Source organism: Xiphophorus maculatus, chromosome 18 (genome assembly GCF_002775205.1).
Source record: "Xiphophorus maculatus strain JP 163 A chromosome 18, X_maculatus-5.0-male, whole genome shotgun sequence".
Taxonomy (NCBI): Eukaryota; Metazoa; Chordata; class Actinopteri; order Cyprinodontiformes; family Poeciliidae; genus Xiphophorus; species Xiphophorus maculatus.
Window position 1 is genome coordinate 32890904 of NC_036460.1, and position 23947 is coordinate 32914850.

The 23947-nt window shown below is 41.5% G+C and overlaps 1 protein-coding gene across 2 annotated transcripts in view; it reads left to right on the forward strand.

Moving 5' to 3' along the window:
* Window positions 1–1586: 1586 nt before the first annotated feature.
* The window catches only part of pou2af1 (POU class 2 associating factor 1), a 38136-nt gene continuing 15775 nt past the window's right edge, over window positions 1587–23947 (forward strand). For both annotated transcript variants that reach the window (XM_023352037.1, XM_023352038.1), the window contains exon 1: window positions 1587–1651. In XM_023352037.1, the coding sequence (XP_023207805.1) occupies window positions 1636–1651 (16 nt within the window). In that variant the 5' untranslated portion in view covers window positions 1587–1635. The remainder of the gene's footprint in view (window positions 1652–23947) is intronic.

The following is a 23947-nucleotide window of genomic DNA, read 5'->3' on the forward strand; positions in this document are numbered from 1 at the left end:
GTGTCTATGAGTTGGGTCTGCGGCCACCACTAGCTCTTTGGATCTACCAGTGTTGGTGCCAGTCCACAAAGTCCTGAGCCCTCTATCTTTCTTCTGAGTCATTAGAGTCACCTTCTGAGGTGAAGCTTGCATGAAGAACTCCATCAATTTCCACCAGCGTTTATCTGAGCACTAATGCGAGTATCCTGGTTCATACTTCACATCTTGGGACTGCAACAGTAGTTTTTCTGACAGGAATACTGCAAACTTTGGTAGGAAAGGCATAGGGTTCCTCACCCCTTTGGTGAACAGAATGCTAATCATATGTTGACATATTAAGCATATTTACCAGACTTAGTCTTTCGCGTGAAGTTTCAGCGCATACCTCTAAAACCACCCAATGTTGACTATACATCTCTTAGATAAAGAGTCTAATACTGCTCAAAGATAGACAATAGCTGTGTGTCCATTACAAATATAAGCAAAACTTTGCTGATATTGTGGTAATGTCAAAAATATACAATTTTGCAATTGTGGTGTTTCTATTAAATAAGAAATGCAATTAAAATCACACATGAAAATGTGTGTTCTAGCGATAATTAACTTAAAACATTCTGCACCACCACTTCCTGTCTTCTTCTTCTTTGTGTTTTCCACCAGTAGTAACATCCAGTTGCTGATCACAACTCATGTGATGCAAAAAAATGTTTCCATTGCAGTTTTGTGAAATTATTTTCGGTACAGTCAGAAAACCCCAGCACAAAAAAACACTTTTGTTTAATCAAAAAACATGTTTGTTTTTTTTTTTTTGTCAAAATTGGCATGTTTCCATTAAACAAATGTATTTTTGTAATTTTTATTGACATAATAAATTTGCGCATTTATTATGTCTGTCCGTCTATGTCCTTAGGCAAGACACAAGTCTGCTGGTGGTGGTCAGAGGTCCCGGTGGTCCCTATGAAAGGCAGCCTCTTCTTTGTCAGACTGTGGCTGCTGTCCAGTATATCAGCATATTAGTGTGTGTGTGAATGGGCAAATAACTGAATCTAGTGTGAAGCTCTTTAGGATCCTATGGACTTGATAATGCACTATACAAGTACAATCCATTTACCATTTTACTATTGAGCATTTTATGGTCAATAGACACTGGTGATGCTTTTTTCTCTGCTGACTAACACAGACATCAGTCATAACACTAGGTCTGGAACTGTGTTCTGTTTGCATTCATTAACACCGTTAATTTTTAATTTCTATTTTTTTGCTATTTTTCAAAAGCCCATCTTGGGGAAACTGAAATTCTGCCAACTTGCCAAGATTAGACAACCAGTGGAAGGATGTACGTAAAAGAATATTTGTATAAAGGCTGTTTCATTCAATTATTCATTCACTGTCACATTATTTTTTAACATTTCTAAACCATGCATTTTTTTCTTTAGCTCTGTTTCTCCATTAACACTTCTGATCTGTAGTTTTTTTTTGTCAGCTTGAACTGCATTAAGACTGAAACTTGGTACAAGGGGGAGACCTGCGGTTAGAGAAGCTGCAAAGTCCCTGGGGGTTGTTAGCCAGATACAGGCTGTTATAAAGCACGTCAGTCATCCCGCCACTTTGATTTTCTTCAGTTTAACTGTTTGATATTGTGGCCAGGTAAAGAGTATGCACTGGGAAAAATGTAAGTACACCAATCTGTTTCTGCTTCGCCTTTGTAATGTCCACTAATTTGTCATAGACACTTCTTCATTGACAGCTGAGCACAGTAGAATCTTTTTGTTGTGCTTCTTTAAAAATGTTGAACTTTGTGTACTCAGACAATGAGAGAATAATAGTCTCATAGAAAGTGTAAATCTTCTAATATCATTCATCCAAATTTTTGTAGCTTTTGGTCATTTTTGAGACATTGTTTAAGTTTGTTACAAGGTACCTTGCTAAGCAACGCAGAAGCATTTTTTTTGTTCGTGGTTTCGATATTTCTAACCCATATTCTTCTGACTGGGCTTATCTGTTAGACATTGACGTTGTTACACCAACCAATGTGGTTTGACACAAAAACAATTCAGTTTTGGTGTTTGGATCAGAGAAATGTTATGATTATGACCCATGTTTTCTTATCAATACAAATGGTTTGAATTTAAAAGGCATCTCCATTCCATCCTGCAGGTGGATACCGTCCAAAGTCTTGTACCACATTCACATTCACACACAAACATATATATGCACAATGCTAGTGATTGTGATGGGGAAAAAAGAAAGACATCTTTTCCTGTTGTGGAACTCTGTTGGGACCAGTGCCTAAGCTGTTGCGTGCCACCCTTTTGGAAAGAGGAAGGGTATCTTTTTAAAGCTGGCTGTGTGTTGCCATTGAGCTGTAATCTTGATATGCAAAATGCAATGTGAGGCCCCCACCGCAGTAAAAGGCTGCACATCTGGAGAGCTTCCTCTTTTGTGTTGATTGACTTGGTGTGCATGTACAGCGATGATTGTTTGCTGGTGTGTGCTCAAGTGTAATTGTCTCAAACAGACAACACTGTCTGCTCAAACCACTTATAACCTACTGAAAGCTTTCTTGACTCGGAGCTTCTTGGATATTTCAGTCACTTTTTTAATATGTGAATCAAAAGTGTCAGTAGAAGGAACTAGATTTCTTGACTTTTAACATATCTTTGTATTAATAATACTGGTTTTACTGGTGTTGTGAAACATTTAGCTCAGTAAGCACCACACCCTTGTTTGAAGCCCACTCCTTTAGTGCTTTGCCAGGAATTCTTACAGTTTCTTTGTGGATGTTGACTGCTGGACAACCTCAGAGTTCTGCAGAAATTCATTTTGTGTTTGGGAATAATTACATGCCAAAAGAAACCAGAGAAGTGTTTTATCTAAAGAGACAAAAATAAATATTTGGTGATTTGGAATAAGTTTAAAAACTGTTTTAATCCTGAAGTCAAGATTTAAATCAGATATAATAAAACTGAGCTCAATGCTTTTAACAAGATTTCCCAGTAAAATCATTTTAAGCTTCAATAACTTTCAAAATAAAAATAAAATAACAATTCATTCTTGAGATTTGGTAAGGTTTGTGTATGGGGAATTTTACTGCCATAAGTCGAGAGCACACATTTTCAGTCTGAAAGCAGGACTTCGTGTCTTTGTTCTCAAAACTTGCAATGTTTGTATTCAAAACTTTAAAATATTCTCTGTGTTCTCTCAAACCTTTCACCTTGCGCTGAAAACTTCTCTCTGCTCGGATCAAATCTCTGCTCCTAAACCTCTCTGCTTGCTTGCAAATTCTTTTCTGCTCTCTCTCAAAACAAAAAGAACCGTCAGCTGGCAACCTCTCAGCCAATAGAATGAAAGTGTTATACCTGGTGTGTTTCTTTCCTTTTAGTGGATGTGCCAGTGTGGCTACTATCAATTGTAGTAGAACTCATATGGTAGCACCTGCTTTTCTGTGCTGCCCACTTGATGCAGGAAGAATCTTTTTCTTTCTATCGGTGATTGCCAAAAGGTTATCACAAACTTTAAATATATCCAACTGCAGCCAGTTACCGCGTTCACCATATTTAACACTTTCTGCTTTGATGTCATCCACATCATTCTGTGTAAACTACAGGCTGGTTCCAAAGTAATACAATAAATTTGCAGGAAAAAAGTGTTTGTGTACATACATAAAATCTGTTTTCAATAACATTTGATTAGAAAACAGAGGCCTTCTTATGAAGGCCTTTCTCAATAATTAATGGAAAAATATATAATGGTAATGCAGCAATCAAATGCCCTTTATAATGTTTCTACAGGTATTCTGACGATTTGTCTTTGATGAAGAGCTCCAAGTTTTTGAGATCGTCAACCTCCTTTGTTGTCATCCTAATCTTTAGCTCCCTTCACAGTTTCTCAGACAGGAAATTGGTTGAACCCCTCTAAAATATTAACAGTGCTTCCAATCTGAATGAACATTATAATTTTTTTTTTTTTTTAAATCTTGAACTTAAATCTGCTTTGTGTATGAATAATTTTTTTTTTAGCTTAACTAAATAAAACACTGACAGAAATGGCGGTTTAAAAGTGATAAATTATGGGTGGAAGGGCTTCATCAGGGAATGAAGTCGGTCACGTATCATTTGGTTAAATGATTTTAATACCAGCTGCCTCTTTTCTGGTCTGCAAACAGGTAAACTCTTTAACACTGTAGCAACACAGAAGCCCATCCAGCTTTACTACGTACAAATAAGACAATTCCATGCTTCAGTTTTGTGTCACAGCAGGTCTCATGAATATTGATCATGAGATTTAAAACACTTTTATACATGTTTTCATTCTGGTGTTTTCCCTGGCATCATATTGATAATTTTAACAATTGCTCAATTGGGTAAACATGATTAGATGCTAAATCAGCTGTAACTCTTTTCTGTTTTCCCACCTATGCCGCAGAATTTAAAACACGTTATGGGGTCTAGACACAAGGAAGTTGCAGGGGTTTTTAAGGAACATCACTTTCTGTAATGTTTTTTGAAGCATGCGTCCTGCTTTTCATTATGTGTCTTGCTCTGAATAGTGTTGTATTCTGGGACAAATGGTGTCAAATTCACAGTGTTCTTTATCAGGACTGGGTATGTTGATCTTCCGTTATGTATTAATGAATCAACATTCCATCTTCAATTGAAACTTTAGTTATATATGGCTGTCTTCTAGTGGCAGGAAATTTAAAAGGTCAAGTAAATTAAAAAAAGTCATTTGCTCAACAAAAAGGATGTCTCAATGCAATATTCTTATTTCATGTCTGACTTTATTAAATCAAGACTGTATCTAGCATTTAAGTAGATAGCTTACAAAAATAAATAAGAGCTTGTGTGTTTTGACCTTCAGCTATTTAGATTACTTGTACAGAAGTGAAGGTGTATGCTTGCATCTTGGTGCAAGCATACACCACCAACGGATCAGGTGTCAAATTGAAAAAAAAAATTAAAACAGTGAGAAGAGTTGGAACCTTGCAACCGTCAGGGGCCACGAGTAAAAAAAGGCAGGTAACCTCAGCTCCTGAATGCCAGAACAGCCCCGGGCAAACACAAACCAAACACCTCTACTGAGTAACCTGAACACCTGACACAAGGGTAGGTCAGCAGTAATCACAGGAGTAGCAGTCCCTAGCCCAAAGAGGCTAAGCTGAGGTTAGAAGTTGCACAAGACCCTGAAAGCAAGAATGGTTCTGCACTGGTAAAGAGAAGCACCTAAAACCTCCCAACCCTAACCCCTGAGGCATTAGCTGGCAGAGGCAGCTGGGCATACCAAATGCCAGATAACTCCAGGGAGGTCAAGAGTAATGATTTCCCGCTCAAGTCATACAGTTTAAAACACTGATGTATGTAAACATTTGATTTCAAAGAACGTTACAAAATGAAATTTCTTTTTGCGTCTCCAAAAATGAAGATCTTTGTCCCTCTGCTGGCTTTTTATATTTCTTTCGAAGTAAAGGCTTCTTTCTCGCTGAGTGGCATTTCAGCCCATCTTGATGCAGGGCAGTTTAACTGGATAACAACAATCTTACCAGTTTCAGTAAGCATGTACACAAGGTTTTTGACTTTGGTTCTGGAATCCCAAAACATTTAGCTCAAGTCATACAGTTTAAAACGCTGACCATACATATTACATGTTAATGTTACATTAACATACATGTAATATGTATGTTAGGTTAGGTTAAGTTAAGTTAAACTTTATTAATCCCAAAGGGAAATTAAGGTTATCTGTTGCTCACACATTGATTCACATCCACACAGCATTAAAATCGTACATCTGGAGACATCCATAAAAGATACAAGAATATAATAAATAAATACATTCCCACTAAAAGAAGTCTAGTAAAAGTGCTTAAATTATGTTAAAATGCTAGTTACCCCGTCTCCCTCCTTCCCCCCCCACAAATAGCAGCATTGTAAAGCCTAATGGCCCGTGGGACAAAGGAGTTTTTAATCCTCTCGGTTGAACAACCCAGTGAGAGGAACCTGTCACTGAAGGAGCTCCTGTGGTTGGAGAAAACAGTGTACAGAGGATGGCTGGTGTTCTCCAAAATTAGACTGAGTTTAGACAGTGTCCTCTGTTGCATCACCGTCTCCACAGACTCCAGGCTCACACCGACCACAGAGCCAGCTCTGCAGATGAGGCGGTTCAGTCTCTGTATGTCTCTCTTCCTCGCATTGCCCCCCAACAAACAGTTGCATAGAATATAACAGTAGACACAATGGTCTTATAAAACATGTAGAGGAGCTTAGAGCACACATTGAAGGAGGCCAATCTCCTCAAAAAGTACATTCTGCTCTGTGCTTTCTTGTACACATTATCTGTATTGGAGAACCAGTTCAGCTTATTGTCTAGTTGTAGGCCCAAGTATTTGTATGTGCTGACCACCTCCACCTCTATACCATCGATGGTAATAGGCTGAGGAGAGGGGGGCATCCTACGGAAGTCAAGAACCATCTCTTTTGTTTTTGAGATGTTCAGTTCGAGTTTATTCCTGTGGCACCATACCCCGAAATCCTTCACCAGGCTCCTGTACTCCCCCTCTTCACCCTCCTTTATACACGCCACAATGGCAGTATCGTCCAAAAATTTTTGCATGTGGCATGTAACTGAGTTATATTTAAAGTCAGAAGTGTAGAGGGTGAAGAGGAGGGGCGAAAGAACCGTGCCCTGTGGAGCACCTGTGTTGCTGGTCAGAGTGGTGGACCTACAGCTCGCCATCCTGACAAACTGTGGTCTGTTGGTCAAGTAATCTGTTATCCAGCACACCAGGTGGGGGTCTACAGCAAAAGATGCTCAATTTCTCCTGTAGAAGAAGGGGCCGGATAGTATTGAAGGCGCTAGAGAAGTCGAAATAAAAGGATCCTCACAAAGCAGCCCCCTCCATCCAGGTAGGAGAGGGAACGATGAAGCAGGAAGAGAACCGCATCCTTAACACCCACCCTCTCTCGGTAGGCGCACTGAAGAGGGTCCCGTACGTTCTGCACCTGGGGTTGTATCATGTTCAAGACCAGTCGCTCTAATGTTTTCATGACGTGGGACGTCAGAGCAACTGGCCTGTAGTCATTTGGCTCACTTGGGCGACCCTTTTTTGAAACAGGGACTATGCAGGATGTTTCCCATAGTGTGGGAACCACACCCAGTCGCAGACTCAGGTTAAAGACCTGCTGTAGAGGTTCTCCCAATTCCGCAGCACAGACCTTTAGAACCCTCGGACACACCCGATCTGGTCCTGCAGCGTTCCTAGGATGGAATCGTCTCAGCTCAGTCTGCACCTGGTCAGCAGTGATGGAAGGAGGATGGGTGGTAGGAGCGAGTGGAGAAGGTGAGAAGGAAACAGAGGCAGAAGGAGGAGAGATAGACGTGGAAGGATGGTGGATAGGAGGGCTGGAGGAGGATTTCAGGAGGGAGGAAGTGGCATGAGGGGAACTGAACCGATTGAAGAAAGAGTTAAGTTCATTGGCTCTCTCAGGGTCCCCATCCACTGCGCTGCCACTCTTACTACTACATCCTATTATTGTCTTCATACTGTTCCAAACCTCCCGCATGTTATCACTCAAGTATTTTTCCAGTTTCCTCCTGTATGCCTCTTTAGCCTCCTTCAGGCAGAGTTTAAGTTCCCTTTGTATCCTCCTCATCTCTTCACGGTTGTTGTTCCTCCTGAACGCTCTCTTTTTCCTGTTCAGAATAGCTTTTACTTCACTGGTGACCCAGGGTTTGTTGTTAGAAAAACATGTAACTGTTTTGACAGGGGCTACTATGTCAACACAAAAATTCAAATAGTCTGTCATACACTCCACAGCCCCCTCTATGTCCTCCCCATGAGACCCCACTACAACACTCCAGTCTGTGATCGCAAGACAGTCTTTGAGAGCGTCCTGTGCTTCAGCGGACCACTTCCTGACTTGCACCATTTTGACTTCTTGTCTCTTCACAAGAGGAGTGTATGTAGGCTGCAGGTGTACAAGATTATGATCCGATTTACCAAGAGGAGGAAGAGGAGTAACTGAGTAGGCATCCTTAGTGTTTGTATACAACAGATCAATTGTTCTATCTCTTCTTGTGGGGCAGTCTACAACCTGGTGAAAAGTAGTGAGGGTACTTTCCAGATTAATGTGGTTAAAATCACCAGAAATAATGATAAAAGTCTCTGGATGCTGAGTTTGCAGTGTTGTAGTGACGTTACAAATAGAATCACACGCTGCTTCTGTGTTTGCTCTTGGCGGAATGTAGACACACAAAGCTATGACGTGTGGAAACTCACGTGATATACAATAGGGTCTGATGCTAACTGCTAATAGCTCCAAGTTAGCGCTGCATAATACAATTTTAACTGTCAAGTGATTTGGATGGCACCATTCTTTGTTAGCGTACAGAATTAGGCCTCCGCCCTTACTTTTCCCGCTGGCGTTAGGGTCCCGGTCCGCTCTCACAGTGGTAAAACCAGGCAGATCCACATTGGCGTCCGGTATGTGGCTAGTTAGCCACGACTCCGAAAAAATAAGCAGAATGCTTTCCCTGTAGCACTGTTGGTTCCCAACCAGCGCTGTCAGTTCGTCCATCTTATTAGATAAGGCATTCACATTCCCCATCACAACTGAGGGAATTGGTGGCTTTAAACGCTGTCGAGTCCTTGATATAGCCTTTAGCCTAGCCTTGTGTTTACAGCCGGCTCTGCAGCCCCGGTACTTCCGCCTTAGCTCCGGTGGAATAGGGTGGCGAAGACCAGTCACGGCATTGTTCGTAAGCGCCAATAGTTCATCCCGCGAATACACAAATCTATTAATGCTGATTGGCATTAGCAGATTTAGGCTAACTTTTCACATTCACTTATCACATTCACGCAGCACAGACCAGTGAGCAACAAACGTGCAGCCTTGCTCGCGCAGGCGCATTAGGAAATTGGTTAATGTTCTCGCCAAATTTTCTGGCATATAACAAATAGAAATAATCTCGATAATTCCAACTAAGCTGAAACAAGAAAAGTTTGGTCTGACACTTAGAGAAAACTACATGTGGTATTAGCTTACCAATACCACATGTCACATATAATTTGAAAACTGTGTACAATTAGTACACAGTTTTTTTTAAAAAAGCTCTATAATAGAGCAGGTTTTCATTTATTGTAGTTCAGATTTCTGTTTATTCTGGTTGACCTTTCTGAAATGTGGCATTAATATATTTCTTAAGTCAGAGCAGAGAAAATTGATTGACACTGTTTAGTTGTCAGGGCAGGTACCAAAATGCCTGAAATGTACAGAATGACAGATGGTTTCTACCTGAAGAAATCAGATGTGACACCACCTGTTTCCAATACCTTTCATAAAGGTGATAAATTAACTAAGGTGAGATTATGGTTATGTAAAAATAACCATAACCATATTTGTACCGTTATCTGTCTGTAGTCAATCAGAACCCTAACAATCAGGGCTTAATCCCTGATTGTTCCATGATAAAGACTGCCTCAGTTCGAGACAGAAAGCAACAGGAATGGAACACAAAAATACGGTTGGATGTTTTAATGGGTTTCTACAGTAGAAAAAAATATAACTGAGTTTCAATACAAACTTATAATCAGCTAAATGATAAAACTGTAACCACATTTCTACAAGTCCGAGAGCAACTAAAGAAGGTAATGAAGGTGGGGCACATCTATTGGTCGGTATCCATAATGTTAAAGCGAGGTACCACAGACTTGACTATACATGGCACAGTATCACATGCTATGTTTATTTAAAGAAAAAAGCTTCAGTCCATGGAGGTAACTTGCAGATGGGATCTGTCAGAAGACCCGCAGGCTGTCATGACAGAGGTCAAGAAGAGGGCACACAGATCGGTGGGGTGGACCACAAGACTCCTTCCTCTGTCAGAAGAGGAATATATATATTCATTTGGATGATGGCGTATTAAGGCAATTGTAGACAGAAAAAAAATTGCCAAAAAGCTCAGAAATTCTCTTGGAAAAAACTAGGAAATTTCTGAGTTTCAAGTTAAAAATGATCAACTTTTGTAACTAAAAAATTTCCCGTCTTGTCTAGAACATTTCTGAGATTAATCTCAAAATACCTGTTTTTACTAGGAAATTTGCAACTTTTCAAACTTAGAAATTTCAAAGGTTTTTTTCTTGACAATTTTTTGAGATTGAACTCAGAATTTCTGAGGTTGTTTTCAGAAATGTACTCCAATTTACTCCAAAGGACTGGGTGTGTTGTAGTACATCTGCATAGGGTAACTGTTTAGGTTGGTCCACTTTTTGCAGGAAAAAAATGAAATACAAAGTACTGCCACTTTAGAGAATTCCTTACATTTAAATGAATGAGCATAAGTTAAGCATTTTTTTGTTGTTTTTTCATTAAATTCTTATTGTTTACTTGTTGAACAGACTTTAACATTTTTTTTATTGAATAAGTAACTTAATTACTAAAATAACTAAGTTTGCAAGTATCAGAACAAAGTTCCGCTAAATTAGTGGTGTCAGTTAAAAGACTCCCTGTAAATATGACAAGAAACCTGAATAGCATGATGTTGCAACAGATAGATTCCACTGAGTATAATTTAGCAGGTGATTAAGTAAAAGCATTGCCTGTATGTGGGGGAGGAGGGAAAAGTTGACTAGCAATGAAAATTTGACAAGTTCCAACAGAACAGAATGAAGGCAAAAATTGGCACATTTCAGCTGGCATGAATCCACAGTGGTACCTGTTGATTAGTCATTTAGGTGGTTAGGTTTGGTTTAAAAACTGTTTGTTTGGGGCGAGCTGTGGTGGCGTAGGGGATAGCACGACCCATGTTTGGAAGCCTTGAGTTCTCGACGCGGCCGTTGCGGGTTCAACTCCTGGACCCGACGATATTTGCCGCATGTCTTCCCTCCTTTCCTGTCAGCCTACTTTCATATAAGGGACACTGGAGTCCACAAAAAAAAAAACTGTGTTTTTCTCCCAACCCTATTCTCAATATACCTCCCAAAGCCGCATGTTTCTGATATTTAATGAATCAAACGTAACTGTTACTTTCCATCACCAGAACTCTTTTTACATGCAGTTTTGGATGTTATACAGTTCCAGTGAGAGGTTTACGCTCATGATGTTTAAGTATTTAATGAGAAGTTTGGGGGAAATGATCGGACTGGTCACTTCACAAAAAGCAAACCCCCATAAGGGGCTTTTCCACTAGACCGCCTCTAACCGGTATGGTTGCAGTCCACCATGGTGTGGTTCATGTAGTAAGCTTTTCCATTTACATGGTCTGTTCATTGTTGTTGTGGGTGGATCGTGAGAAGCAACTACTGCATTCAATTCTCCGTTGATGTCTGCAGCAAAAGAGAACCTTAAGGTTATAGTTCTGGATTCAAATGAACCCAGATATTTTATCTTATAGAAATTCATTAATGGCCCAAACATAATGACAAAGAATCAGATGAGTTTATTATTTTTGATGTACATTTTAATATAATTGCATTCTGGTGGTGCGTGAACAATGCGAGGCTCAGTGTCTCTCCAGAATCTGCTCTTTAGTGGTTTTTTATCTATTCATTACTGGACTTTTTTTCCGAATTGCACAGCATTGCTGCGCTACAGCAGACATGAACTTCTGGACATTTGGAGCTACAATTTTGACTCTATGATCGCCGATCTCCGACTCATCCCAGAGATCTCCAGAACACCGGAGGCTGCTCACTTCTCCTGGCCGGGTGGAAGTGTACGCAGGCCGCGACGAGAATGTAAACAAAGGCGGGGTAAGCGTGGAGGGGTGCGGGCTAGGCTAAAGCTAACACCACACCGGCTCCCTTTACCCAGCATTTTCCTCGCCAATGTCCTTTCTCTGGCTAATAAAATGGACGAGTTATGACTATCCATCACGAGTGACAGACGGATTATGTACTCAAATGTCATGTTTTTCACCGAAACATGGCTAAACAACAGCTGCCCGGACAATGCTATCCAGCTATGTGGACGCCACACACACCGAGCCGACAGGACAGCAGATGACTCCGGCAAGACCAGAGGCAGAGGTTTGTGCATTTATATTAACAAAGCTTGGTGCACAGACTCTGCTACTACAGAGAGTCACTGCTCACAGAATGTGGAGTTTTTAATGGTCAAATGCAGACCTGATTATCTCCCAAGGGAATTCACCTCGATCATCCTCACTGCCGTGTACACCCCCCGCCGGATGCTAATGCCAAGCTAGCCATGAAAGAACTCTATGCGGCTATTAGCAAACACCAAACCAAATACCCCGAGGCTGCTTTTATTGTTGCGGGTGATTTCAATCACTCCAACTTGAAGACAGTTCTTCCCAGATTCCACCAACATGTCTCCTGCCACACCAGAGGAGACAAGACCCTGGACCATGCCTACTCCAATCTGGCTGGAGCCTACAATGTGACACCCCTCCCCAACATCGGACAATCAGACCATCTCTCCCTGTTCCTCACACCTCGGTACTTACCACTCATCCAACGTGTGAAACCTACCATGAGGACAGTAAAGGTGTGGCCAGAGGGCTCAGATGCTGTGCTCCAGGACCGGTTCAGGAATACAGATTGGACTATTTTCCACCATACAGACATGGATCAGTACGCCTCATCTGTACTGAACCATATTTCCACCACCATAGAACGTGTCACCACCTGCAAACGCATTACCATGTACCCCAACCAGAAACCCTGGATGAACCGAGACGTTCGTCTCCTGCTGAAGGCCCGCAAGGTCAGGGGATGCACAGACTTACAGTGCAGCCAGGGCTGAGCTGAAGAAGGGAATCAAGAAGGCCACTACAAAAGGAAGGTGGAGGATCATTTTTCTAACTCCAACCCCCGACGTATGTGGCAAGGCCTTCAGATTCTCACAGACTACAAGAACCCCAATACCACCCTCGTTTCTACTGATGTCCCCTTCCTCAACGAACTTAACAACTTCTATGCTCGTTTTGAGAGAGGGAATACCACAACTGCAACCAAAGCAACTACCGCCCCAGGCCAACAGCCACTGACTTTCCTCCCTACTGACGTAGGCGCGACCCTGAGCAGGATTAAATCCCACAAGGCTGCGGATCCTGATGGCATACCTGGACGTGTCCTCAGAACGTGCTCTGGGGAGCTTGCAGGAGTGCTGACGAACATCTTCAACCTGTCCCTGGCACTCGCTGTGGTACCGACCTGCTTCAAGTCTACCTCCATCGTCCCAATCCCCAAGAATCCCAACCCAACCAGACTCAATGACTACCGCCCGGTAGCCCTTACCCCCATCATTACCAAGTGCTTGGAGCGGCTGGTCCTAGCACACCTCAGATCTTGTCTCCCCCCCACACTAGACCCCCACTAATTTGCATACAGGCAGAACAGGAGCACAGAGGATGCAGTCTCTATAGCGCTGCACTCTGTCCTTTCTCACCTGGACAGTAAGAACACTTACACCAGACTGCTGTTCTTAGATGTTAGTTCAGCATTCAACACTGTCATCCCATCACAACTCATTACCAAACTCACAGACCTCGGCATCAGTCCACTCATGTGTAACTGGTTGCTCGACTTCCTGACCAGTCGACCTCAACATGTCCGGCTGGACAACCACTTCTCATCCACCATCATCATAAACACTGGAGTGCCACAAGGCTGTGTGATGAGTCCCTTCCTCTACTCCCTCTTCACCTATGACTGGAGACCTGTCCATGGCTCTAACGCCATCATCAAGTTCGCAGACGACACCACGGTGATCGGCCTCATCGGAGATAATGACGAGGCCTCTTACAGGGAGGAGGTAGACTGTCTGGCTGAGTGGTGCGACAAAAACAACCTGCAGCTGAACACCGAGAAGACCAAGGAGCTTATCGTGGACTTCAGGAGGAACGCTGACCCACATCCACCCATCCACATTAAGGGGACAGTGGTGGAGCTTGTGGACACCTTTAAGTTCCTGGGAGTCCACATCTCCGAGGACCTGACTTGGACGACCAGCTGTTCCAAACTCATTAAGAAGGCGCATCAGCGCCTCTTCTTCATGAGGACCCTGAGGAAGAACCACCTGTCCTCAGAGATCCTCACAAACTTCTACCGCTGCACCATTGAGAGTATCCTCACCAACTGTATTACAGCTTGGTACGGGAACTGCTCTGTCTCCGACCGGCAGGCGCTGCAGAGGGTGGTGAAAACTGCCCAGTATATCGCCGAGGCACCGCTCCCTGCCATCAAGGACATCTACAGGAAGCGGTGTTTGAAAAGGGCCGGGAAAATCACAAAGGACTCCACTCACCCAGCACACACACTCTTTTCCCTCCTGCCCTCTGGGAGGCGTTACAGAAGCCTACGGACCAGAACCACCAGGCACCGGAACAGCTTCTTTCCCACAGCTGTCACGCTTTTGAACGCCTCCTGACATAAAACATAAACTATAAGGACTGTACTCCCCTATCCTCTCATACAACAATAACACATGGACTATCCTCACACACACACAAATCACGGACTGTTTTCTTCACACACACATACAACCTGTAAATTTTATCTGCCATTATTTATCTTGTATCATATTATATACATATATAATCCATTCCCTAACATTCTTGTATAATCTGTATATTCTATATAATCTGTATAATCTGTGCATACAGCTCCCATATTTATATTTATATTTATACACAATATCTATATCTCTTTGCTATAACCCCTTATTGTCCATACATACATAGTCTTGTACATCTGTAAATAAATATTTATATCTCGTAGAGCACTTCTGGATAGATGCAAACTACTGTACATCTCGTTGCTTGTACTTGTGACAGTGCAATGACAATAAAGTTGAATTCTATTCTATTCTATTTTCTTAAATGCGCAAACTTTTGGATTTATGTAATGCAGCCAAAAGATGTAAACCAATAGCCACACCTGAACTTTTTTTTAATGCAAAAAATAAATAAAATTCATATCACAAGCTAATGTTATGTAGTTCTGGTTTTTCACATTGTCAGCAGAAAAGTGCAGCCCGTCAGAAAGCTGACCAGCTGGTCCATCTCTCTTATTACTGTTCTTCTTAAGAGCAACGAGCTGTTAGCAGAGCTAAATCAAGATCATTCCGCTGCAAAACGCATGTGTTACAGGCGCTGATTGTGATTACTTTCATAACTGCTCCTCCATACTAAGCATCTCTCTGATAGCAGACGGCATGTCCACTGTCTGGAGCTAAACTTGCGCAGTGGGATTTTTTTATTCGGCAGAAGATGTCTGTCTAATCATTGCGCTGCATAAATCTTAAGAAATCTGATGGTGACAGCTAATGGACCTTACCAAGCTCCGCCCACAACCGACCCACGTGACCGCAAGTCTCACAAACAAAGTCTCACGGAGTGTTGTTTCTATGTAAACATGACTTGATTAGTGCATCATTTCTGCCGGATTTTCACAATATATCAGCTACTACAACGGACAGAGGAACTAACAAGTTCATGTCATCATCTGGGAGGAGGTTACTGGTTTCTCAGTCACAAGCTGGTTGCAAACCTGAGGCCAGCAGGTGTCAGTCAGTTATGGTAGATCTGAACTTTGGTTTGATGACTGAAATATGAGAAGCTACAGACTGATAGGTGGAACCAAAGAGCTCTGTAAAAGTAAAGGCAAATTATCTGAAGTTGGGATATAATTCATTTAATTTCACATAATTACCGCGGTAGAAGCCATTTGTTTGTTAAAATTTTATGAAATATATTTGTCCTATTTGATGTTGTATACAGTGGTTCACCTTTCACGGCCTCGCTGCTTCGTGGATTTTTTTGTGCAGTTTTTTTTCACAGTGCATTGTATTCTGTGTCCTGATTGGCTAAACAGTCTCCGTGCTTCTTCTCTACCTGCGTACCAATAACATCAAGTATGAATGGGAAGGTTACTGGTCTGCTGGCTTTGTGTGTATGAGGAAGCGGGTGATGGGTGTGGTCAGTCCTTGCAAAGTTTGGAGCATGATGATCAAAATGGAATAAATCGATAATCGTGACAGAACAAAGAAGTGGTTTGGAGTTGATTGATACACAAGCTGGACAGATGAGATTCCCCAAGTTAACCCAGTGTGGCCCTCTACCATCATTAGTTTGCCGTGTTTCATAATAATAAAATGTGTTTATTATTAATAACTCTTTGGTGCAAAAAAATAATTGAAAATTGATTTATTCACTGCATGTGTCTGTGTAAGGTTGAGATGGAACTGAACATGAGAACAGCTCTTTAAACATTTGAGACAACCAGCACAACAGAGACACAATCAAAACTGTCAGATAACTGATTACCCCATGATAATAACTCAAATAGTCCAAATAGTTTGGATGTATTTTTATTTCTTTCCTACTTACGGAAAGTTTCTGTTTATATCATAGGTTTGTTGTGCCTTTCTATACTAAATAAAGTATATAAAACGTCAGATATTTCACAAGGAGATATTAACATTCATGGAAAAATCTCACATAACCCTAACCCTAACCCTTGTATTAAAGCAGAAAGTACGGCGGTCCCGTAAGAAAGACTTACAGCACGGGTCTCAAACTCAATTTACCCAGGGGCCGCTGGAGGTAGAGTCTGGGTGAGGCTGGGCCGCATTCACACACACGGTCTCCTCAGCCGAACCTTTCTGATTGCCTATTACCATATTTGGCCATAGTCAGGCGCTGTAACAGCCGTAATTGTGTAGTGTCTCTTTAAGATACTCTAGTATTGCTAATGATGTCACAAGTATGCGCCACTGCTTCTCTGTAGAGAGCGTGGGAGAAACGTGCTAGATCAGGGGTGGGCACTCCTGGTCCTCGAGGGCCGGTGTCCTGCAACTTTTAGATGCATCTCTACTTCAACACACCTGAGTCAAATAATGAGGTCGTTAACAGGACTCTGGAGAACTTGACTGCACTTAGGAGGAGATTCAGCTGTTGGATTCAGGTGTGTTGGACCAGGGAGACATCTAAGAGTTGCAGGACACCGGCCCTCGAGGACCAGGAGTGCCCACCCCTGTGCTAGATGGACATGTTAGCTCCCTAACTTTTTAGTAATGTTACGGGTTGTTTGTACGCTGCTCAATTTTCATCTTTGATACTATAGCAGCCGTTCAACCGGGCTTTGTAAGGTTGGTGAAGAGCGTATTTATTAAAGGACAACACGGTGGAATTCCCAGTACCAGTGTGGTTGTGAGTTTTTGACCGTCCTGACGAATCTGTCGCCTCCTCTCCTCACTTAAACACAACCAAGCGTTACAGCGCCTAACCTTAATTACGTTACACTGATCAGCAACTTCCGGGTCTAAACTGGATGCTGAAGCACGTGAAGTGGGAGCGGCCGCGGAAATTGCGCATGTACCGCATGCAAATAATGACAAATAGAAAATGCAAATAGGCCCGGCCGATGTCCCGCCCCCGAGAGCAATATACTCCACCGTGATTGGTAAGTTCGTTCAGCTCTGCACACAACACTGAAAAGTGCCAATTATATCAAGCTTGCGGGCCGCACTAACATTAAACTTTCACATTAAGGCGGGGGCCACAAACTATCGTCCCGAGGGCCGCAGTTGGCCCGCGGGCCGCGAGTTTGAGACCCCTGGCTTACAGTATCCAGTTATGCTGAGGGAACGCAAAAGAAAAAAAATTCCCATGGACATGATTTAACCTAAGTGATTGGAGGGCTCCGTAAAATTGTATAGGTAAAAGAGTTTATTTATACTCAAAGTGTTAGAATTGTACACTATTCTGGTGTTAATTTTTAACTCCAATGTGAAGTGTTCTTTCATCACTGGGAATTTCACCAAGTGATCACCAAGTTTGATGTAAACTTTACTCTTAAAGTGTAACATATACACTTCACAATTTGCTGTGTAGAGGTCAGCCAAATGAGCATGTCCCCACTGATCAATGTTAAGTTTTCACTGAATATAAAGCAAATAAAAATAACCAGTAACTGCAAATTATTTCTAATATAAACATTTTTGATATACTTTAACCTAAATAAAAGAAATATGAGAAAAATACACGAATTGTTTGTAAAGTAGCACTTTTTAATCATGTTGCTCCAGTTTTGTTCAATCCTGTAACAGCCTGTAACACAAAGCATACACACTAGCTAGCTAGATGGCGCAACCTGTCGCTGCTACGGTGATGTAGCTCAACACAAAACACAAACACCCTGGCTAATACTAGATGCCTGCATGCAGCTGAGTGAACATATTGTAGAATCTATAGGTGTCTAAACTCATAGAATATATATAAATAAAAATTTACACAAAACTCGGAACTCCTTCTGCTCATAGTCGAATGAGAAGAGATTTTTAATGCACATCTGCGGATACACAACATCACATACACATCGTTACAGTAATGCAAAATCTCTTGACTTCTACTTTAGTGATGGGATTTTCGGCTCCTTTTCGAGATGCGGCTCTAATGGCTCTTCTTACTGTGGAGAGCCGGCTCTTTCGGCTCCCAAACGGCTCCCCATATATATTTTTGACATTATTAATTAATAGCTTAAATCTAATTTTATAATATTTTGTTTCATTATTGACATTGTTAAGCACTTATGATGAGTAAAAATGCCGCATAACAATGCTATAGCAATACCAATGCGTGTGATGTCCGCATGTGCCTGTGCAGGTTGTTTGTCGAGCCTGCACTATAGGAAATCTGACTTTGCACAGTCTGCACTCTGCCCTGGAGCTTGATGTAGCATTAAAATGAGTCCAAATCTTGCTCCGTTTTCTGTCACTCATTTATTTTCACCTATTCAGTTCTCACACTGACTCCCCTTCTTTCTGTCGTGCTTCTTGACCGCTGAGTGAGTGTCTGTACATAAACACCTGCCGAAGAACGCTATACAGCTTGGCCAACTGCCTGCCGTTTCCACAAAAAAAGTGGAGATAAACTTTTCTTTCAGTGTTTCCCCGCCACATTATTAATTGAAACTATGTGTGATTGGTCAGATGTGTGGAGCACAGGCTTGACATGAGGGCAGTGGACCGACCGAGGGAAAAAAAACTCTCTGCTCTAGCACTGGCAGAAGAGCAAAACGCGCAACGAGAGGGAGAAGGGGGAGGAGAAGAGGGGGGAGAGACAGCGAGGCACTGCAGGACAAAAAAAAACGATGTGGGGAAAAACTACCCTTGCAGAGCACAAGCACAACGACAGGGAGGCGGAGAGACAGCGATATACTGTAGAAAAAAACCCGGCTCCCAAATAGGATCCTAAAACGGCTCCCATTGTGGAGCCGGTTCCAATCGTTCACTTCAAAGAGCCGGCTCTTAGAGCCGGATCGTTCGCGACCGACACATCACTATTCTACTTCTGATATCAGTTTTTTATAGAGTCCCAGCTCTACTGGTGTGTATTGGGAAGCCTCGACCAATGGCGTTGCTCTCCTCCATTTACGTAGCTCATCTGGCTCCGTCTTACACTGGATGTGCATTGGAAGTTCCTTGGGAATATTCAGATCTCTTGACCTTAACATCTGCTCCCCGATGAACCACGATATTTAAATGTTAGCTGTTTACAAAGTCAAAAGGAAGTTCTGCAATCCCGGACGACAGCCCCCACTTGTTACGTACCGCTACTCTCATGCTCGTCCTTCTTACGTCTTTTTTACTGGTTACGGCAGAGTAAGGCCGCAACAATAAGTGCGTATTGATGTAGACAAAAGGAACAGAGAAAAGAAAACAAAACGGGCACCTGATGGAACACACAGTGTGGTGGGGGCTTTCCTTAGATGTCCGATCAAAGTTCCTCAACCAGCTAACATCCGTTGAGAAGGGCGAGCCTTCGCGATCCCTTGTCCATCAGACGCTCTGTTTAATAGTTTCTTTTTAAAAACTAAATATGTAGTTTTTCTCTTTTCCTAAAAACGCACCACTCATGATTTTGTCAGTGGTTGGTCTTAGCAGGCTAGTGCTAAAATTCTTTAGTGTCCAGCCGGTTTTCCAAAAACAAATCAAAATGAAAGAAAACAAACTTCATCCCGGCCAAAACCTCCGACGCTCCCCTCTGAGTGGATCCGTCCCGAAGTGAAGGTACTCTTTTTCCTTCCAGAGCCTTTCTGCACCGTACTTTCTATTATTTTTCTTCACCAAAACTCCTCTGCTGCTGCAGTTTCATATACGCCACGCATCACTCATCAATCTCAGGTGTGCCACCAGCCCAGCTAAAAACACTTGGGCTGACTGAGCCATATATAGTTTACACATAACTAGTAAAATGACTGATTTTAGAGGAGAGACCATTTTACAGATGAGACCACATTCTTTTCTGCAGTTCAACAGAAAAGCTGACAAAAACACCAGTTCTAGCTAAAGAATAGCAAGCCCCGATCATGATGCTGCCTCCATTAGGTTTTAATATGGACATAATTTAATCCAAGTAATTTTCATAATTGTTTTTTTCTCCAAATATTTAATCAGTTTTGGGGAATCAATGAATTGTCCCATATTTTGTACAGATTCTGACCACGGTTTTAACTGTGGGATGCAAATATATAATGGCTTGAAAATTGTTTGTAGTGTGAGGAAAGGATTCAACTTTGACTCCATGATGGTTTTCTGGTCTCTGGTGGCTGTTTTTATTCAATTTTATTTTTTAAATAACATAGAACAATATTGAATTTATTTGTGGTGTTTCTCATTTTTATGTATTGTATTTTTCGGACTATAAGGCACAAATAAAATCCCTATACTTGCCAAAAAATCGGCAGTGCGCCTTATGTATGAACAGTGTACCGTATGTTTCATTACGACTTTGGTAAGAGACGAAGCCACTCCCTTTGATCATTGAAGCACAATTGCTGCTGGTCAGAAACCTCGTGGAGTCAGCTTTCTATGCTGTCTAGACAGACTTGTATTGGGGTGGCGAACCACTTTTCCTGATATGTACGGTGCTTCAATCATCATTGAATCATCAGTTTCAAGCAACAGCAATGAAACTGAATCAGATGATGACGAGAGGGATCCGGGCTTGCTTGATGCCGCTATCGCCCAACTGTTAAATTCCGAAACCGAAGACGAGGAATTTGAGATAGATTCGTAGAAGATGAATGATTGAAAAAGTGAGTGTACTTTTTTGTGTAATATTGACAGTTATTGTTAATGATTTGAATAAAGTCAGACCTATCCAACTACCGTATTTTGTTTCGCTTTATGCGCCTTATAATCCGGTTTGTCTTATATACGAGAATAGATCCGTTCACTGATACTGCGTTTTATAATCCGGTGCGCCTTATGTCACGATTTGCGGGTGTTGAGGGGTGGTGAGGCAGACGCTGTAGACCCAGGTAAGATGAATAGTGATTTTAATAGTGCAACACACAGTGCAAGCAACGGGCAGCACGGCCGAGCGGAAGCCAGGGCTCGATGCCGGTAGCAACCGTTAACAAGACTGGATAACACAAAGGACTGCACGCACATTAGACGATTGCAAGACAAGGACCCAACGAAGAACAGACACACAGGTGAGACTAAATACACAGGAGGCAATCAGGGAACGAGAAACACCTGGGAACAATCAAGGGGAAGACAGGACAACACGAAGACTCGGGGACACAGAAAACTCTAAATAAATACACAGAAAACACAGAACATGACACCTTATAGTCCGAAAAATATGGTAATTGCATAAAAATTGTCAGCAGTCTGGATGCAATAATCATGCGACACAGATATGGTTTGTGGAACATGTAGCAGACAAATATAATCTGCACCACTTTTTGTGGGCTATAGACAAACTTTACATGTTATTGTTTACATCCAGAAATCAAAAAGATGATTCTTTTACTTGCCATCCATAGCCGTGCTGCTGTGGTAGAACAATTCCGCTAACTTAATGAAACCTGGAGATGCTGGTTTTATTAATTTAGTAGTGTGCCACAGTAAAGGGAAAATAATGCAGAAAAATTGTGGCAGAATAACTCCAAACCAATCACTGTTCTATTTTCTCTGTCTTTGTGGCAACGGCCCTATGTGTAGCATACAATGCTACACATACCATTGTAACTGACTGACAAAACCTCCACTAATGCATCAAGATTCAAGTCAAAAAAAATATGCAAACTTTTCCCGCACAAAGAGTGGAACATTCAGTCTGTTACAGCATTATGTTTATTTTGCCATTATTAAGAAGTGATCGTGTTTTTGACGCAATCTTGTGTTCATGACGTCACTTTGCAATGTGTCTGTTGGTGAAAATGCACAGGGAATCCAAACTTATTCTGCTGTAAGGTAACTGGAATAATTCAGTAATCCTGCAGATCAAAATTGGCATTGGTGGAGGACATTACTTGTCCATATTTCATTATTTTTGTTTTACATTTTTTAAATCTTCCAAATATTTAACAGGCAACGTTTATCTCTTATTCTCCTTCTCTCTTCTCTTCTTTTATATGCCAACTTGGACCTCCATTTCAAACGGGCTAAATATAGAGGCAAAAAAGGCACCAGCAATCCGGTTCAGGCTTCATAAATCACATTCCCGGTGGTAAATCATTATGTTCTTAAGGTAACGTGGAACATAGAGTGGGAATTGAGATCATGACAACAGACCAGAGATAGAACTTTAGATGTGCTAATTGCTAACTTTTATTAATTTATTAGCAATTATTAGGGGCATTGCAGCATTCAGTTTTCCTTTATGTAGTGAATGACTGGTATCAAGTTTCAGACTTCTAGGATTGTTGAGGGGGAGGCAGTGGTTCAGTTAAGAAACATTAGCTTTATCAATGTCTAACCTATATGGCCCATTTCATCTAGCTTTACCATCTTCTCAGCACAGATTTTATAGCTTTATAACAACCTTTCTCTCCTGGATCTTTTGCTTTTTTTATAGCACTACCTCTAAAGCTCACATTGCTACAGAGCAGAAGGGTCAGTTCAGGTCAGTACCTCTGCTCTATGACTCAGGCTTTGGGCTGTACTGCCTTGTGGTTTTCCCCTGCAGCTATGCTTGCTTGTCTAGTGTTAATGGTTAACGTCTTGATTCATGCTCGGACTTGTAATTCTGTAGTAGTGATTTGTCCAGATTGTTCTTATATATCAATGGTTTGATAACTGCAGTTTTTAAAGCCTTGTGGAAAACACTTCATGAGAGGGATGTGTCTACTATTTAAATCAGATGACATGGAATGACAGACAGAACTTTCTTAAGGAAAGTTTTGGGAATGATATCAAGACAGCAGGAAGAAGAGCTTAATTAATTTATTATTTCTTCTAAACCTCTATAGTTCAGAATTGGAAATTGAGCCATTTTTTCTGCATTTATGTTTGAGCATAACACTGGTACTGGATTTAGTGTGGATGTGTAGATTAAACCTCTAATTTTTTACATCTTGTCTACAAAGAAGTAGGCCATGTTAGAGTGGAGTTCAGTGGGACAGTCACAGGAGAGTTTGTGAGCCCCTCAAATACGACAAAAGTTTCTTGTAGATCTGTTTGCGTATATCTCTCTGGAGACTTGTTGTTACATTGGTTGGGTGCATTTGTCACATCAGTCTCAAGAGCTGCATTATGGGATTTATAAAGTTGATCTCCCCCTATTGACATTCAACTTTTTCACAGCCCCCTAGAATGTTCTGTCAGAGAGGAAATAAACCATGTCAGTGCAGTGCTACGGATACCAACAAAGTGTTTTGATGGTCCACCTTGTCAAAGACTGCTGTAAGGTCCAATAGAGCCAGAATAACAGGGCACTTACTGTTTTTAATGTTTTTTTAAGTGTTTTTAATAAGGTAGTCTCAGTTTTGTGTCTCAATCTGAAACCTGATTGAAATTTTCCATAAATGTTGTTTGACTCCAAGACATTAAAACTTTTTTTTTTCAAACATTTTGGAAAGAAAAAGTAAACGAGAAATAGGACTAAAATTAGATAAAATTGAAGAGTCAAACTGGGGCTTTTTAAAAATAGCATATTTAAAAGCACTTGGGGCAGTTCTTATACTGTCAGAGAAAGACTGTTTGCTGGAAATGTCCAC